The sequence below is a fragment of the Durio zibethinus genome, chromosome 21 (genome assembly GCF_047325235.1).
Source record: "Durio zibethinus cultivar Kanyao isolate XHJ-2024 chromosome 21, ASM4732523v1, whole genome shotgun sequence".
In the NCBI taxonomy this organism is placed as follows: Eukaryota; Viridiplantae; Streptophyta; class Magnoliopsida; order Malvales; family Malvaceae; genus Durio; species Durio zibethinus.
In genome coordinates this window covers 11,047,063-11,066,414 of record NC_143182.1, presented here as the reverse complement: position 1 = coordinate 11,066,414, position 19,352 = coordinate 11,047,063, and the positions used below count along the sequence as shown (strand labels likewise).

General features: G+C 32.7%; 4 protein-coding genes across 4 annotated transcripts; all 4 read left to right on the top strand.

Annotated features, from left to right (window-relative positions):
• Nucleotides 1–60: 60 nt before the first annotated feature.
• On the top strand, nucleotides 61–3,965 carry LOC149512882 (triacylglycerol lipase-like protein). Its single transcript, XM_089750537.1, has 5 exons — nucleotides 61–423; nucleotides 672–744; nucleotides 1,776–1,840; nucleotides 2,412–2,521; nucleotides 3,358–3,965. Exons 1-5 carry the CDS (start codon nucleotides 307–309, stop codon nucleotides 3,611–3,613), a joined length of 621 nt encoding a protein of 206 aa, XP_089606663.1. The 5' UTR covers nucleotides 61–306; the 3' UTR covers nucleotides 3,614–3,965.
• Nucleotides 3,966–7,444: 3,479 nt separating this feature from the next.
• On the top strand, nucleotides 7,445–9,772 carry LOC111305588 (triacylglycerol lipase 2-like). The gene is made up of 9 exons (XM_089750536.1): nucleotides 7,445–7,719; nucleotides 7,830–7,940; nucleotides 8,028–8,168; nucleotides 8,255–8,365; nucleotides 8,453–8,596; nucleotides 8,681–8,721; nucleotides 8,944–9,023; nucleotides 9,123–9,218; nucleotides 9,300–9,772. Exons 1-9 carry the CDS (start codon nucleotides 7,522–7,524, stop codon nucleotides 9,617–9,619), a joined length of 1,242 nt encoding a protein of 413 aa, XP_089606662.1. The 5' UTR covers nucleotides 7,445–7,521; the 3' UTR covers nucleotides 9,620–9,772.
• A 931-nt stretch (nucleotides 9,773–10,703) lies between these two features.
• On the top strand, nucleotides 10,704–13,218 carry LOC111306503 (triacylglycerol lipase 2-like). The gene is made up of 9 exons (XM_022904343.2): nucleotides 10,704–11,183; nucleotides 11,283–11,390; nucleotides 11,464–11,604; nucleotides 11,695–11,805; nucleotides 11,917–12,060; nucleotides 12,161–12,201; nucleotides 12,524–12,603; nucleotides 12,693–12,788; nucleotides 12,879–13,218. The coding sequence occupies exons 1-9, from the start codon at nucleotides 10,704–10,706 to the stop codon at nucleotides 13,196–13,198; spliced, it is 1,521 nt and encodes a 506-aa protein (XP_022760078.2). The 3' UTR covers nucleotides 13,199–13,218.
• Nucleotides 13,219–13,625: 407 nt separating this feature from the next.
• PDIL2-2 (PDI-like 2-2) lies at nucleotides 13,626–18,451 on the top strand. The gene is made up of 9 exons (XM_022903254.2): nucleotides 13,626–13,823; nucleotides 14,314–14,472; nucleotides 14,789–14,902; nucleotides 15,660–15,817; nucleotides 16,789–16,888; nucleotides 17,191–17,367; nucleotides 17,455–17,600; nucleotides 17,767–17,913; nucleotides 18,000–18,451. Exons 1-9 carry the CDS (start codon nucleotides 13,695–13,697, stop codon nucleotides 18,175–18,177), a joined length of 1,308 nt encoding a protein of 435 aa, XP_022758989.2. The 5' UTR covers nucleotides 13,626–13,694; the 3' UTR covers nucleotides 18,178–18,451.
• The last annotated feature ends 901 nt before the right edge of the window (nucleotides 18,452–19,352 follow it).

Below are 19,352 nucleotides of genomic sequence, written 5' to 3'. Positions count from 1 at the left end.
TTTGAGTCCTAAATTTCCATCAATAGTATAAATATAGATGATTTAAGGAAAAAAAAAAACATAAATTTGAGTCCGAATATTCATCTAATTTACGAATAAATCTTACGGCTCAAATAATTCGGAATAACAAATGGATGGCCTTGAAAGAAGCGTATAAAATTCAGAATATTACATATTTGCCAAAGAGAAAAGCCAAGTCGTGAGACCTTTTCTCACTTTTCCCTCTCAGAAATCTTTGGTGATTGATCCCCTATCTGAACTCAGTGAAATCGAATAACTCGTCTTGGTAACTCAAAAGAATGAACTATGCAGCGATTAAGGAGCAGAGGCACCTCTCTTATGGGTTCCATGTCAGTTCCCCACTTGAAGAGAAAAGCCCTTAATTCTTGGGCTGCTATTCAAGATACCTACTTCTCCACCAAGGTACCTCCTTTTTCCCAATTTTTATGCTCTTTTTCTGGTTTCACTTTATGGGTATTCATTAAAATTTAGTAATTTATTGGAAATGAATTACCTTTTGTTATTTCAAGCTAAAAAATATTATATTAGTATGTGTTTCTCTATTTTTTTAAAAAAGAAATTTAATATGAATTTTTATATTTTTATGGGTTTTGTTTAATGGTGATCTTTTTCCTTGTTAAATTTAGTGATTACTGATTTGAATGTTGTAGGATACATTTGAGAGGCATAGGGTGGTATTTGCAGTAGGAACTTCTATTGCTTCCGTTGCTACTGCATGGTTTGGTGAGTTTCTCTTCCATTGGATTTTCCTTTGAAATTCCATTTTCACTTTGATTCCTAAAACAAGGGGATTGTTGCAACTTGCAGTTTCTTTTTCTTTTATTGAATAATAAATTTACTGCTTCAGTTGTCGAGGAATCATCGTGTTTGAATAATAGTTGGATTCCACCTGTTTATCATTACACTTCAGATTGATCAGGCGGAGTATAGCTTCCTTATTTTTTTCGGACTACTTGGAACTTTTCAATTTAACGCCACTACCTGATATTGAGCAGATTTCAACTTGAAAAAAATTCTTTTCTTTCGCCCTTTTGAAGTAGCTAGTATTTAGACTTATTGTATCTTCTGCTGGAATATTTATTGGAGAAAAGGTAAGAAACAAACTGTGCTATGACCGCTAATGCAGAATTTAGTGGACATTGTAAAGGATCTGTAAATTTTTGCGAAGAGATTAGTGGTGGATTGATATGGTTCGCTCCTCACTGCTCACAATGGACTTTCTGATTTTAGATTCAAGTTGCGATATCCTGTACCTTTGCATATAGCTTTACTTTGTTAGTTTGGATCTTCCATCACTTCATCATTTGCCCCATCTTTTCAAAGTTGTTTATAAATACACTTTTTTTTAACAAAATTCGTTATTTTTATTGGTGTTCTTTGGCTCGTAGCTTATGGGACTGTGGTTTATTTTATTTTAGAAAGGTAGGCTGAAAGCATAAAGATAAAAAACTTTATATTTCAGTTGTGGAGCTCCACATTTCAGTTAAGTTTTAGTCAAATGCTTCTGGGAGTTCCTATATTGGTTGCGTGAGCATAAGCGAGGAAGAATTGATTTGCTGAGAGAAGCAAAAATTCATTTAAATCTAGGCTTTTTTGAAGCATGTCTCTTTGTGATTGTCTTGGAGGTTTGGTGTTCTGGTTTCTAATTCCATGTTCTCTCTATTTGCAGCTTAATTTACAGCTTTATCATGAATCAAAAGTTCATTTATGTGCTAGTGTTGATCATCTAACAAGAAACACAAATGTTGGTACAGGATACTCTTTACGGCATTATCATGAATCAAAAGTTGATCAAAGGCTTGAATCAATTGAGAAAGCTGTAAGTATTCTTTTGCATAATGTTAAACTGTTAATGCTGTGCTTGTCTTATTTTTTTACTCTACTTTCCTATGCAATAAGGGGATATTCTGTATTATAGTTTCTTAACCTGAAGCTTATCTTAGACTAATTATAAATGCCACGGGCTATGTGGTTTCATGGAGTATTCTTTGGGATTTGACTCTGGATAATGGTGTAGCAGTCTTAATTCATTTGGAGTTAAGTTGTTTTGAATTGAGCTTGGTAGATGTGATGAGAGAAATGTCTCATTTTTTGTTTTCTTCCCTATGCGCTATACTCTCCCTTTTTTTGTTGCAATGCAATTGTCACACTTCTTGTCTCAACTTTGGGTAACATTTTTTAGGTAAATGGACCATATTACATATAAAAACCTGTTTCTAATGGGTTGTTTAACTGTCCTTCACTTTTATAGTTTTACTTATGTGAGTTAGAACGTGCCATTTGTTTGCATCAGGGATAATGAAACCTTTTTATGCAATTTTATCCCTTCTGCTTCTCTCTCACCCTTTTTGTTTTTACATTTAAATGTACTATTGCTTATCTCATGACAGATGAAAAACAATCATCATCTTGAGCATTCAGAATTCAAAAAACTTGTTGACCCAGGGCCTTCCAGAACTGCTGCTTGGGTTGCCACGGCTGGTACTGCTCTTGTTGTTGGGTATGTTCACAATGGTTAACTTATTACTGATAGATTCTTGCCTTATGTTTAACTTTACAATGTGTTTGGATTAATTGTAGGAAAAGAGAAAAGAATAGAAATTATAAGAGAGAAATGTGGACATGTGATGTGAATTGCAATTCATTTTCTCTCTTACTGTTTGGATATAGATAATTGATCAAGACTGTAATGTGATGATTTTAAAAGAATGGAGTTTCTGACACAATTTTTTATGAATAGATAATATAAACAACATAGTAAATGAATTAGAGATGTTTTTCATTATTTTATGAATACATGAAAAATTAATACTTCCAAGAATGATGAAGTAATGCATCAGTGATGAGTCAGAAGTGGCACTAGCTAGAAGTAACATGAGATAGAGTTGTTTAAGTTTCTTCTTTTGCTTGCAATGGATACTAAACAGAGATCTTAGAAGTTGATAGAATTAGAGATGTTTTTCATTATATAGTTAATGACTGTGGACTGAGTTGCAGAATAACGCCATGATTTACATACTCTAATTGGCTTTAACTAGAGTCGTTATGGATTGGAGTGGATTTATAAGTAGTAAGAATGAAGATGAGTTAAGCAAGAATGCATCTCAATGGTAATCTCTTCCCGTTGCTTGTTGGTCCCAACTTATTGAAATAATGAATTTAATAAATCATGTAAAGACTGGTTTAAACATCTGTTTGAGTTGCTATGTTATTAGCTGTACTTTTAATTGGCGGTTTATGCTTCCCCTTGTCCTCATTACTGTCATTTTGACATTTTAATTTGAATGATATGTAACGCTTTAAGTTGGTTCTTTGTCTTTATTTGCTTAACTGCAGATATGGCTTGGGTTGGCGAGGTGGAACATGGTATGCAAATAGGAAGTTCAGAAAGGAGCAGTTGAAACTTCTTGGGCAGATAAAACCAAAAAGGTGGCAATTGCTGGGACAAATAAAACCTAGAGGGTGGCAACTCCGGTTCCTTCGACCATCGGCAAGATCCAGAGGGCCAGAAAGTGCATCAAAAACATCTGAAAAGACACTAAAGAACCCTTCTGCCTCATGCGATTCTGTGGAAGCCCGTCAATCATGTTAGCATTGACAATCATGACAGTAATTATTCAAGCTTTTTTGCTAATTAATCCCAAAGTCGCAATATAAATGAAAAAGAAACTATTAATACAGTCTTATACCAATAAGAATGTTTGTTTATATTATCATTCTTTGGGAGGAATATAACTTCCTTGTTTCTTGCACTGCATTTTCTCCTTTGCTTGATCCTTATGAGACTTAATGTATGCCACCAGGGCAATTTTCTTTCAGGTGAAGTTATTGGGGTCAATGTACGCCCCTTATACAAAGAAATTTTAGGATATTATTTATGCCCTCTCAGTGTAATCTTGTTTTCGTTTAGTTATATCTTTCTGGTACATAGATCTTGCTTTGGAGCTTTTGGTGTCAATTCTAGGATTGAAGTATTTGTTATTATTCTACAAAATAATTCTGTTGACTGTTCCATTGTCTATTGAGAACTGAAGATGACTATGATTTGAACCAAATCATGCAAGGAGAGTAGCTGAGGCAATTCGCATATATGTATAGTATTTATTTTATATCACGTATGTATAAAATACGAAAATTATTATATTAATATGTTAAATATAAAATATATAACTTTCATTTTTATCAAATTCATACAAAATTTTTGTTAAAACTATAAATTATGTTATTTTGATATTTTTTATTATTTCTATGTCTGTGTCGGGTTTAATATTGTCAAATCTTGTTGAAGCTATTGATTTTTCATGCATAAGCACGAAAGGTTTTTTGTGGGTTTCAAGTTTTAATGATCGAAACTACATGTTGGCTAAGGTTGGCTCCTAATGGTGCTTTCAAAAAAAATTCAGCTAGTGGGTTTTTAATATCTTTATTTTATAGTATTGTGTTTACAGTTTGGAATGAAATAAAATATATTTTACAAAATTATTTGTAATTTACAAATCTATATAATATATATTATGTTTAAATACGTAATATAGTGAGCAAAAATTTGGTATAGTTTAACAAAATAATAAGTTTGACTTCAGTAATGTAATTAAAGTAATTTGCTGTTGAAAACAAAATAATATATCTATTATTAAGTTATTCAAATCTACTATCGTATGAAAGATTATGGTTTCAAAAATTTAATCAAGTATTTTTTATAATTGTAAATCAAAAAGAAAAATATATTAGTAAAGTACATAAAAAATAATTAAAATAAATTATTGAAAACAATTCAAATCATATTTTAATCAAATAATTATTTTTATGAATTACCTACATGCATTCATGTATTATTTTTTATCGCTAAAATTTAAATATTTAATTAAGTAATAAATGTATTTATTTTTGTCAAAAAAGTGAAAAAAAAAATTCAAAAGTATCTTATTTGATAGATGGTGAAATTTTAGTCGTGGATGAGATTGAAGAGATTTTTTTAACTTTTGTTGTTTTATACTCAGGCAAAGCTTCTTTTTTTTTTTTTTTAAATGTCAAACTTAGTATTTTTTTTAGATTAATTTTATTTATTTATTTTTTAAATTATCAATTTCAACATATAAGAGGAGAGAAGTTTTTTGGGTGATGGAAAGTGGAGAGTTTTTTTTTTTTTTAATAATTCTAATGGTCTCTTGCATTAAAGGTTGAAAATTTGTGATTAGTAAATGAGGTTCATTGTCTTGAGTCGCGGAATCTGATTGACATCACAACATTCCAACATAAAAGCTCTGGAAATAGAATTTAATAATATTATTATTATTATTAATTAGATTTTTAAAAAGAGGATAAGTAAGCTTGAATAAATAGACCTAATTAATAAGAATATAAAATAATATTTTATTGTAAAAAAAAAGTGTTGACTTATTATCTTAGATGCCACAATTTTAAAATTTTACAAATAAAAATAATATGTTGTTAGGCGGTGTATAATACTTGACCCTTTCAACTTAGTTAAGGTAGCCAAAGGCTTGCTTAAGATTTCATTTAAATAATTGATGAGATTAGTTATGATGAAATTAAAAATAATAAAAAATTATTATAATTATGTTTTAAAAAAATTTAATAAAAAATTTATATTTAATAAATTATACTAATATTTAAATTTAATTGATGATATAATAAAAATAAATTTTAATAATATATTTATTATTATTATTAAATTAAAAAAAAGGACAAGTAAGCTCGAATAAGTAGACCTAACTAATAAGAATATAAAACAGTATTTTATTGTAAAAAAAGTGTTGACTTATTATGTTGGATGCCACAATTTTAAAGTTTTACAAATAAAAATAATATATTGTTACTTAACTCTCTTAATTTAGTCTAGATAGTCAAGGGCTTGCTTAAGATTTTATTTAAATGATTAGTGAGATTAATTTTAATGAAATTAAAAATAATAATAATTATTATTATAATTATAATTTAAAAAAATTTAATAAAAAATTTATGTTGAATAAATTATATTAATATTTAAATTTAACCAATGATATAATAAATTTATTCACTCTGTGCCTTGAATGCCATAAAATTCGAACGTAGCCTAAGTGCTTTAGGCAGCGCAACCGATTTTCCTCAAGAAATAGACAGAAGTTTGGCCATCTTAGCGATCAACACTCCAAGTTCTATTTTTCGAACATCGTGCCAGCTTGTTTTTAGTAATATTTAAAACTTAAAACTTTTAATTTGAAAATTTTGTTCTTAATCTTGATAATAAAAGGTCGAGACTTATAGGATAGTTAAGAGGGAGATTTCAATTTCTTATAATGATACATATTTTCTATATGTATCAAAAATAAAAATAAAAGAATTAAAAAGATGGGATAGGTAGATTGCAAAATTCCAATTAATTACATAAAATTTCAACAAAAACAAAAAGTATACTTATATAGAAAATATCGAATCTGCTAGATATATTGATTAGTTTCGAGTAATGCAAATTAATTTGAGTCGTTATTTAAACTCGTCAATTTGATTTTAAATTTTTGTATATTTTGATGTATCATATAATTATTGGATAAATTTAAATGTAAAGTTTAATGTAATCAATTAATTCGTAATTGAAATATTATAATCAAATTGATAATTATATGTAATGTCAAATACAAATTTAAAAATAATGGGACAAATAGTATTTTTAATTAATATTAATGAGAGACAAAATGCTAATTTATTAACCATGTATGGTATAGAATGACTTTTAACAAGGTCTTATTTTATGTGTGAGCTTCATACGATGGAATCTTAATAGTTTTTATTAAGATTTCAACCCTTCATCATTATGTCATTATATAATATAAATTTGTATAAAAACGTATAAGATATAAGCTCTAGAAATAATCAGGAAATCTTGTCATGATCACAAATTTTTTGCAATAACAAACGAATTGTCACCAAAAATAATATCGACCAACACTAATATTGATTACCTCACCAAGATTATTATCTAGACCTCACCGTATGATTTGTTGACTATTTCCAGGAAGCGTTGGAACTGTTTCCTTGTTTATATGTTTGTTTTTCCAACCAAATTTTATTACATTTCTGTAATAAAAAAGCAACTGAACTCTGATTTTTCATGCACTAATATTAAGTGCGACATTTCCAATGCAGCTGGAGCTACATTTTCCGTTCAGTTTCTTCCGATTGAGACAGACGAAAACTGTCATAGGATGTCATTTTCTTTCAGCAAATCTGTTTGGCTCATCGACCTCTACAAGACAAAGTTATGGAGGAATTTCTTGTTAAATTAAGGAACCGTGGCAGTGAGGAAATGTTAAAAGGTTAATGCATTAATAATAAGGGAATAAAGGGCCCACTTGATACTTTGTTTAAACCAGTAGACCAATCTGTTGGCAAAGTGTTTTAGAGCTCTTTCATGTGAATACTTGATTCCGTTTTTATTTGGATTTTTGTTACTATAAAATTGCCTCAACATTGGGGTTTTTGAAGCAGGAAACATAAATTATGGAGGTAGCCGACAGTGTAGCATGTATAATTTTACTGAGTCTTTTCTGTGGGTCAGCAGCTGGAAGTAGAACAAAGTTGTTTTCATTCAAAGCTCAAGAGTATGGCGTTGGCACGGCTGCATTGGCTCCATCATCTGATGTGGGTATTTGCAAATCAATGGTGGAGACACATGGCTATGATTGTGAAGAACACACGGTAAATGCCTAGCGCCTACTTTTTTTTCCTCTTCAGTTCAACGCCCAAAGTCTTTCCCAAATGCCAACCACTGTTTTTCACAGTTTAGTGAAATTTTGATTGGTTTATAGGTAACTACACAAGATGGATACATTCTCAGTGTGCAAAGAATTCCTGTGGGGCGGTCAGGTGGGACACCAGGAAACAGGCCACCAGTCCTGTTACAGCACGGGCTCCTAATGGTTGGTGATGATTCTGTCATGATGCTATGATTCTGATGCAATGAATTTCGACAAAAAATTGTGTAACAAGAACTTGTATGATGTCAGGATGGAATAACATGGCTCTTATTGCCTCCGGAACAATCTTTGGCATTTGTCTTGGCTGATAATGGGTTTGATGTCTGGCTTGCTAACTCGCGTGGAACAAAGTACAGCAAAGGGCATACATCACTCAGTCCTGATGATCCGGTTGTTATTCCTCTCTATACGCTGTCTTGTTTTCTGTTTTTCTGTTATGAGTTTTGAGCATGAAACTGATTCTCACGGGTTTTTAGGCCTACTGGAATTGGTCGTGGGACGAATTGGTAGCTTATGATCTTCCAGCTACATTCCAGTATGTGCACGATCAAACCGGACAAAAGCTGCACTATGTAGGGCATTCACAGGTGAATTTTGAATCTGCTACTTCATTTCCCATTTTCAATATTCTCTTAAACTAGCAACTCTAATGGTGAATTTGATATTCTTTGCAGGGAACTCTGATTGCTCTGGCGGCCTTCTCAAAGGATCAGATGCTGAACATGTTGAGATCGGCTGTTTTACTCTGCCCAATTGCTTACATGGGTCAGATGACTTCCCCACTCGCAAGAAATGCTGCTGACAACTTCGTGGCTGAGGTTAAACCAAATCCTAATTTGTTTATATGTTTTTATCCAATTTGAAGACAACTTTTTAACGATATAAGAATCTTGTTTTCACAGACACTGTACTGGTTAGGCCTCCATGAATTTGATCCAAGAGGGTAAGAACCCCGCCTCCATTCTTTGCCTTTTTCGTGTTTCTGTGATGGTCAGCCATGAGAATTTTAGTTGCTATTGCTGGATGAAATTGAAATTGCAGAGAACACTCCAAAGAATGACCATCAGATATCTATTATCTGTTTTCCCATTTACTGAAATTTCTATTCTATTTACCAAAAGAAATGATGACATTTTTTTTATCCATGTTTCTTTCTTATGAAAAGGGAGGCGGTAGTCAAACTTCTGAAAGACATCTGCAGCAAAGCAGGTGTTGACTGCACTAACTTATTGACCGCTTTTACAGGTACTACTAATGCACATAATTGATTTATACTAATTAGCAGCAAATTTAATTGCAAACTGTACTGTTCCTGATATGAAAGTTTTGCACATCCATTCATAGGGCAGAACTGTTGCTTGAATTCTTCCATAGTAGATATTTTTCTAGATCATGAGCCTCAACCATCAGCAACAAAGAACATGATCCATCTGGCTCAAAGTAAGTATCTCTAAAATCCTTTCAGAAAAAATATTTTTGGTATAAAAATGTCTGCCGAATAATTCTGGGGTTATTTACCAGTGATTAGAAAAGGAACCATAACAATGTACGACTACAATGATGCGGTTGAGAATATGAAGCATTATGGGCAATCTACTCCTCCGGCGTATAATATGACCAGCATTCCAAATGACCTTCCTCTATTCCTCAGCTATGGAGGGGAGGATGCTCTTGCTGATGTAAATGATGTGAAGCTCTTGCTGGATAGTCTCAAAGATCATGACGGCGACAAGCTTGTCATTCAGTATAGAGATGATTATGCTCATGCAGATTATGTCATGGCAGGAAATGCTAAGCAAGATGTATATGATCCTTTAATTGCCTTCTTCAGGTTACAGTAGTGAACATAGAATAAAAGAAAATTTTCTATGACCCACAGTAGTGAACATCTTCATCTCTTGGACGGCCAGAATTTCTTGATAGTTACGATTGGGACAAAAATTAATTTTAAGTCCATCCAATTCAAAATCAAAATTCATTGTCAAAATTTATTCATATATTTCCAGTTGTTTGATTGGTTTCTTGGAAACTTGACAGCGAAATACATGAGAAAGACCTGTAGGTCTTTTGTCCTGTTTATTTGTTTTGATGAAACTAAACTAAACACTTGCAACTTATCTACCAAAGCAGGAATATAGTAAACAACAAAGCATATCCCATCAGTTCTAACTCCCAAGGAACACATAAAACATGCAGGAAAAAAAAAAGAAAAGAAATGAAAAAAATCACTGAAACACCAATTTCATCAGATTTCTGTTCTTAACTCCTAACATTACTCAGCAAGTGCACAGAACAGATGCATAAAAGATGGTATTTTGAAATATTGTTACTTCAGATTTCAGATTACTTGAAATGTAAGATTACAAATATGAAAATAGATAATAGATGACCAATCAACCTTAAGAATCAACATGATCAAGGTCATTCTTGCAATGCTCCGATATCCAGTCTATAGAGCCAGAAATTCTGCCTATAGAACATCTTTCTGAATTTTCTGGAAATTGTTCTGCCAAACTAAACTAACCGTAAACTATTAGGATCCAAGGTAGAACAACAAAATAACATGGTTGATTCTTTAAGAGTCTGTTTAGTCAATAACTTGTTTCTCATAGCCTTATGGTGCTATATTAAATTATATCCCTCATTCAAGGGAACCTGAATGGACAGAAAGTTTTCGCTTTTCAGTGATATGGTTTGAACAATTTCTCAAAAGTTTTGGTATCCATATATGTTATCGTAGGCATATTCAGATTTGGTCATTTTTGTTTCACACATGAAATTTTCCAAAATCCCTTCCTCCAACCCAAAAATTAAAAAAGAGAAAATCTCTTTTCCAGTTAGACATGTATAAACTTATCGAATAACTGAAGAAACATGTTTGCTTGAGAAAATTTATTCTGCTATATTTGAATACTAAATGTAACAATGATTGATTTTGGCAGAAACTCAAAATTTTTTTTCTTGTTCATATCAATATTGTCATTGGCCATATCTACACATGGACATCAATATGTCAACAGAAGTCCCTATCAATCCAGTTTATCATCAAAACCATTCACTCCTAGTTTGACATTTACTTGTACTACTATTCCACTCAGTTTAGTGCAACATAGGTCAACTAAGAAGGCCTGCGATTATAGCAAAGATTACTACTTTGTTTCACTTGTATTTGTCCACTATAAAGCTAGAAAAACTACCGGGTGGTGTAATGGACTCAAGATGCTTAACTTTTCAAGTGTCTTAACCCTATTGGTATTGTTCTCTGTGTCAGCATATGCTGCAGCCTCTGAGAATGTGTTTTCAGCCAATGCTAAGTATGGTGTAATTTTACATTCCTCAATCAGTGATGATACTATCTGCAAATCATTGGTGCAGCCTCAAGGTTATGTCTGTGAGGAACACAACGTAATGACATGCTGTCTTCCATATATTAATTTCAGCTTATAATTAATCCTTGAAGTTGTAACATCTAATGACTTCAGATAAAGACTTCTATGGTTTCAGGTTACTACAAAAGATGGTTACATTCTTAGCGTGCAAAGGATTCCAGTTGGGCGCTCTGGTAAGACAGCAGACAAGCCACCGGTACTACTGCAGCATGGAATCTTAGTGGTTAGTCATCGTAAAACATTTCTATGCATGTATAACATGATGTATCCAATGACATAGCGTGTTGTGGTGGCAGGATGCTGCACCATGGTTGTTGAACTCTCCAGATGAATCTTTGGGTTTCATTTTGGCAGATAATGGCTTTGATGTGTGGCTTTCCAACACACGTGGAACCAAATATAGTCGCGGACATACGTCTCTGAGTCCAAATGATTCGGTTCTCTTTTATATGTACCATCATCCTTGATTGGATCACAACACCTGTAGACTATTTTGCTCAAGAGTTTGTTTCTTATTTTTGTTGCAGGCTTACTGGGAATGGTCATGGGATGAACTAGTCCAATATGATCTTTCTGCTTTAGTCCAATACGTTCATGATCAAACTGGGCAGACGTTGCATTATGTTGGGCATTCCTTGGTAAAATTACTGTATTTGTGATTCCACCATCTGATCTGGAATATTATTTTTTTTCCTTAGACTTTCTAAAGCATATTAGCTGATACTAAGAAAAAAACCTTGAAATTTAAGGGAACTTTAATTGCTTTAGCTGCCTTTTCCAAACAAGAGCTGTTAAACATGTTCAGAACAGCTGCTTTGCTTAGCCCAATTGCTTACCTGAATCAGATTCCTTCGCAACTAACAAAAGCTGCTGCTCAAATGTATTTAGCAGAAGTAAGATGGATCTTTCAATCTATTCTTTGGAAGTGTGAATGCAGTTACGCCTAACATGAATCTCACTGTCCATTTCTGTTCCCTTTTCTTTGATTAACAGGAATTATATAGGTTGGGTTACCATCAATTTCCTCCAGGGTGGTGAGAATGAAATTTATTAATAGTAGCATCATTCTATGAAATCAATAGCTGCTTGAAATTTTTATTTCATTTGTTGTTAACTTTAGTCATTCTGGGGAGAACTTTGAGAGTAATCCAAAATATAAGATGATCCTCAGATTTTTAATTTTATATATCAGCCAGACTATTCCATGAGCAAAGATAAGCCATTGGTATCACTTATATCAAAATTTTTTCTTGACTTGTTGAGTATATTTTCCAAGAAAAGAGGTTCAAAATTCAAATTCTAATTCCCATAAGTAAAGAACGTAAACGTTAATTGTTCCTTGTTGACTTTGAACAGGGACGTTCTGGCCCCATTTCTGGAAATGATATGCAATAAACCAGGCAACAATTGCTCCGACTTAATGACTGCTTTCACAGGTCTTCTTCCAAGCTTGTTCATTAGGTCCTTTGACATGAACAATGTTATTTCTCTGCTGCTTAATGGTAAAGTCTTATGGTTATGACAGGCCCTAATTGCTGCGTAAATTCTTCCAAGGCTGGTGTATTACTTGAACATGAACCCCAGCCAACTGCTACTAAGAATTTGATCCACCTATCTCAAAGTAAGTGCCTAAACCATTGCTTGATCATTATTTCAAAGAAACCATTGTAATGTTATTGTCAGATGATTATTTTTATTGGTTGTTGAATAGTGATTAGAACAGGAAGCATAGCAATGTATGATTATGGTAGTAAAGATGAGAACATGGGACACTACGGACAACCGACTCCCCCACCATACAACATGAAAAGCATTCCAAAAGACCTTCCTCTTTTCCTTGGCTATGGAGGACAGGACATGCTTGCTGATATTAAAGATGTGAAGACATTGCTAAATGACCTAAAAGATCATGACAAAGACAAGCTGGCTGTAATATACAGGAAGGACTATGCTCATGCAGATTTTATTCTTGGTGTGAATGCTAATCAAGTTGTCTATGATCCTATAGTTTCCTTTTTCAAGCTCCATTGAACTTGAAATTTACCTAAGAGAAGAAGAATTTGTATATGATCATTCTGTGCTAAAACAAAGCAACCTTTTTCTTTATTACAATAAATTTTTAAAACATATCATTTATAATTATTATATCTAATTAATTAATTATAATTTAAAATTATTTGAGATGATCCAAAATTTATACGAACCGTATATATATATTTTTTTGTTATTGGATTTTAACCGACTATTTATTCGTTTGATGTACACGTGTCACCAAAGGCGTTAAAAGCACGGTAATTCCATTTTCCACATCCCCATCCAAGTTCCAACAAATAAGAATTTTATCTGATTATTTACAAACGTGGCGAGCTGACGTGGTAGAATCTCATTGGCGAGCACACGTAGCTTCCAGTGAGAAGAAGGGTTTTTCTAATATGCAGTCTCGAGAGGCTTCCCTTCCAAGAGAGATTCGATCTGGGCGAGAGAGAAAAGTCACGAATTCCCGAGAAAGTTACGGAAATTTTAAAAAATGCGTAGATCGCGATCACTATTGTTAATAGCTTTATCACTTCTCTTCACATTCTGCACTATCTCTAACGCTCTTTATGGACCATCGTCGCCAGTGGTTCAGCTCACTCCTTCAAATTTCAAGTCCAAGGTAAATTACCTTATCCTTCGCCATTCATTAGAAAAAAATCGAAGAAAACAATCGGAAAGAAAAAGGAGGATCGAAATTTCTGTTCAGTTAAATGAAATGTATCATTTTGTTGGATCACAAGACTGAATTTTGCCACTTAATTAGGATTTGATTATAAAATGCCTTTGTTTTTAAAGTATTGATTTTTCTAGGAATTAGGTCATTTCTCATGCGTAGACTAATGATTCAAAGAATTTTAATTCCATTCAATATTCGAGTTTTCTTTTCTTTTTGAATCTTTGTTTATATTTGAGCAAATATTTCAATTTACGGTATTCAATAGTCTAATAAGTTAATATTGGGGGAGGAAATGGATCATAGTATTTTCGTTGCCTGAAACACCTATTCCTTGAATTTGACTTTTGCTTACTTCCTTAGTATTTCAAGAAGAGAAATAGTCAAGCTTTTTGAGGAAATTAGGTTATTGATTGAGGCTTTTGAATTGTGACAGGTTTTAAATTCAAATGGAGTTGTTTTGGTTGAGTTCTTTGCACCTTGGTGTGGTCATTGTCAAGCTTTAACACCTACGTGGGAGAAGGCAGCCAATGTCTTGAAAGGAGTTGCCACTGTGGCGGCCCTTGATGCTGATGCTCACAAGTCCCTTGCTCAGGTTTGGGGAGTTTGAAATCTATCAGCCAAACTTTTTCCTTAAATATGAGATGTAATTTAGGTTCTGTTTTGTTGGTGTGCTGTTTGTTGTTCAACAAGCTGTAATAGTTTGCTTAGATTTCCTTGCGCTGTCTAAACTTCTTTTTGCCATTTCCTTCCGCTAATTAGTGTTTTTTCCTTGCCGAAAACGTAAATATATAAATGATATGAAACTATAGGCTATATAAATTTGGATGGTATTGGCATTTTAGCAGAAGTACCTAGTATCTGACGGGAAATTTTTTTGTCTCTGCTAATTTCTTCTGATTGCTACTCAGGAATATGGGATTAGAGGATTTCCTGCAATAAAGGTGTTTGCCCCTGGAAAACCTCCAGTAGATTATCAAGGAGCTAGGGATGTCAAACCTATTGCAGAATTTGCCCTCCAGCAGGTTTGTTACAGTACGTTGATTGATTGAAGAATCACGATTTTATTGGATCATATATACATTGTGGCTGGATGATGTTGTTATCAATTAATTTGAATAAGTTACTTTTTTAAGATTATTCATTCCATCCTTTCTAGGCCATTATCTGTCTTCTAATAAGATAGGAGTGATCTTGTTGCAGTAATGATCTGCTTTAGTGCACTGTTTCACTTTAAGAAAAGAATAATTGTCATGTAACGATATGTTGCTGAATGGGAAGGGTCAATATTATTTGAATGTCTTGTGCCACACAACTGCTACTTTGTGTTTTCCCATATGTATTTGCATTGGACACATATCTCACATTCTATATCTTAACATGGTATCAGCATAAGTACAAGGAAAAACATAAGGAAAATTGAACGATACCTTCTCACTTCTCAAAAACATTCCCACACCCTGCAGCCTGAATTTGATCCCCATCAACTTAGGTCATATGCGAACTTGTATAGTAGAGTTTCTCATAAGGCTATACTACATTGGAAAAGTTGTGTTTATATTTCTAAGGTGGGTGCCAAACAAGGACATGGAGCAGATAACTGTCCAAGAATGTCATTTTCACTATCAAATAGGCTAATCACTCTGTCTCTGAGAGATTTAAGGATTCGATACTCATTTTTAAAAAGTTAAAATTGAAGTTCATTGTATCACTTTTATATATTATTAAACATTCTTTCTAGCACTTGAGTTGAATTATTATGAACTATGATGAATTATACAGGTAAAGGCACTTTTGAAAGATCGTTTGGCTGGGAAAGCATCTGGAGGATCAAGTGAGAAATCTGAATCTAGTGCATCGGTAGAATTGAATTCCCACAACTTTGATGAATTGGTGCTCAAAAGTAAAGAACTTTGGATTGTGGAATTTTTTGCACCTTGGTAAGCATGCTTAATTGTTAATCTAGCAGTCACCAAGAAATGGTACTTCACTAATATCAGTGTATATGTACATGCATGCAAGTGTGAAATGTTGTTTATGTTTCTGGTGATGTAAAACATATTTTGATTCTGTGTTTGTTGTTAAATGTTAAGGCATCATGTGATTGTTTTCCTTATATAATTACAAATCCTTAAAAAAAAAAAAAAGACTTACTGGCACAGAATTAGGAAGTTTTGGGTTCAACTCTATCTCTGCATATTTCAGCATGTGCTAGTAAAGTTGCTTAACAGTTAGAATAGTAAACTCTTTTAACAGCACCAAGGTTTTCTCAGGAATCAAAGCAAGCTAAAAGTCGATGGATACTGGATGATTCTTAGGCATACAGATATCGAGGAATTTATTATGAATAGAAATAAATGAAATCTTCAAAATTTCATGATATCTTTGGTGCAGCTTTTTTTTTTATTTAAAAACTCTAAAAGTGGGGGTGGGGGAGGTTGACAGCAGCAGAACTAGTTAAAGAATAAGCAGTCAAAATAGCCATACATTTTAAATTAATTCCTCAACAATATGATATTGCAACCTTCTCCTTACAACATAATAATTGTTTGCTATTTTTTCAAATGTACTTAAGAACATATGGCATTGAACTTACTAAAGACAAGTAGACAAAAACAAGTTATATGCTTCAGTCTTATATGATATCTGTACATATCTCCAAACTTGTACAAATTAATTGCATTAATTTGTATTTCGATATAGAAAATATATATAGGTTATGCAAAGGATATCATACAAAGTTGGTCAGATTAAATCAATCTCAATGCAATAGTCTATATAATTGGTTATAATATTTTTTAAAATAAAATTTCCACATAACCTATGCTATGTTTGCTAACATAGTTCTTTAAGTTTCTAGTTCTTATCTTCTGATTCTGGTGATTAATACTATATAAATACTTCCTGAAAGGTGTGGACACTGTAAGAAACTTGCTCCTGAGTGGAAGAGGGCTGCTAATAACCTGAAGGGGAAGGTGAAGCTTGGTCATGTTGACTGTGACTCTGAGAAGGTACTTTTAAATATATTTTTAATTGAAGAGCTGCAATTCACAACTTTGAAATTAGAAATTTGTACAGTTAGTTCTTTCCTTAATTGTTTTTGTGGTTAAAGTTGATATTGCAAAGTGATGACCATCTGTCTTTTAAGAATGTTGTCATACCCAGAAACACTTTGTGAATGATATTTTGAACACCATGTTTCCACTTCATGTAAAACATTTTTAAATTAGAAAAAGGATTTTCTTTTTCCCGTTGTTGGAACTTTTGGATATATTTGTTTTGATATTGTTGTTTAATGGGGCATGGTTCGCAGTCTCTCATGAGCAGGTTCAATGTGCAAGGATTCCCTACCATCTTAGTATTTGGTGCTGACAAAGACAGCCCAACTCCTTACGAGGGTGCTAGAACTGCCTCTGCTATCGAATCATTTGCTCTGGAGCAGCTTGAAACCAATGTTGGACCTGCTGAAGTGACAGAGCTGACCGGCCCAGTAAGTCTCACACTCTCTCTTCAAGAAGAGTTCATTCTTTTTGGAACTATTCAGTTGTTTACTGAGAAATACAATCTATTCAAATAGGATGTCTTGGAGGAGAAATGTGGTTCCGCTGCCATATGCTTTGTTGCTTTCTTACCTGACATTTTAGACTCCAAGGCAGAAGGAAGGAACAAGTACCTGGAGATGTTATTGTCAGTTGCAGAGAAATTTAAAAGGAGTCCTTACAGGCAAGTATATGGAAGTTAGCATCAATGCTTTTCTCCTGTTATATTCCTTTATTATTATTTTTAAAGTTAATTCTCTCTCTCTCTCTCTCTCTCTCTCTCTCTCTCTCTCTATGTGTTTGGTATAGGAAAAGTAAATTTTTTTATAATGACAATTTCATCCCCGCAGCTATGTTTGGGCTGCAGCTGGTAAGCAACCAGATCTAGAGAAGCGTGTAGGTGTTGGCGGGTACGGTTATCCAGCTCTTGTAGCTTTGAATGTGAAGAAAGGGGCATATGCTCCGCTCAAAAGTGCATTTGAGCTTGAGCATATCATGTAAGTGTTGCGTTGTCCTGAATTAATATTAAACTACCCGTGTGAATGAACAAAATATTGAATATGCAAAATTCTGTCTGTCTCAGAGAGTTTGTGAAGGAAGCAGGGCGTGGAGGCAAGGGAAATTTACCATTGGAGGGCACTCCTGACATTGCAAAGACAGAACCATGGGATGGCAAAGATGGAGAAATCATTGAAGAGGATGAGTTCTCCCTTGAAGAGCTCATGGGAGAAGTTACAGCAAGCAGCAAGGATGAATTGTGATAGATTGGAAATAGGGGAGTCAGTCAAGGCAAAAAGAAGATTGATGTACCGGGTAACGTGGTTGTTTCATGATTTGGTTTTTCACTAATTGGATTATATTTGAAGTGTCTGTTTTCCCATCGTGAAATGGAATTCTTGTGATGAACATTCTCAAGTCTGCCATTATCATCGAATGTAACCCTTCCACGTTTTTCTGAGTTACTTTAGTATGTGGTAAAGAAAGTTATAGAGAATAAAGATGACCTAATCCTCTATTAATAAGGGATTATATTAACTATCACTCTTCTTCTGGGCTGGATCAGCCCAACCATGACCCAAAGGTAAAAAAACACAGCAAAAGCATTACATAAGATAAATGGGCTTATATAATAATAAGATCCAATGACTTTGTCCTTCAAATAAAGATCGAATGAGGTTTTTTTTTTTTTTTTTTTTTTTAATTTTTAATTTATCTTTAAATTCTCCTTATCTTATTATATATTTGGTTACATAAGATATTACATATTTAAATTTTTTGAATCCGTAACCTTCAAATATTAATTTTAATGATATATCAATTGATTTAAAGATAATAAACAAAATCAAAGGATTTTTTGTTGTTAGTAGAATTGTCTAATTTGAGCTTGTAAAACTCTTTTAATCCACATAAAATAGAATTCAACTCAACTTAGTTTGATAAAAAAAAAAAAAAAAAAACCTAATAACTTACATTTGTTCAATTTAAAATTGATATGATTCGAACCTTAAATGAACAATTCAAATTGGTCTAATTTAAAATTTAAATGATTTGAACTTTAACTAAGTTGATTGGAAAATAATTTTAAATTTAAATAATCTAAGAATCTAATTTAAAATAATTTGAGATTAAATTGATTTGATTATAAAATTAAAAAATTTGAACCAAAAATAATTTAAATTCTTTTCATTCAAAATGATTTAATTTAAAATAATCTAATTCAAACCTAATCTTATTCATCGGATTAAAATTGAATGGTTATGCGAGAAAGGGACAAGAGATTTTAACTTAGAGATGCATTGGATATAGTTAATTTTCACTTAAATTAAATGAGAATAAAATATCAAAAATAAGTTTTATTTTCGGACAATTGACCGAAACAGTCAAGAATTTAAAAAATATTACACGTATTCAGGGAGGAAACAACGATTTAAGCAAA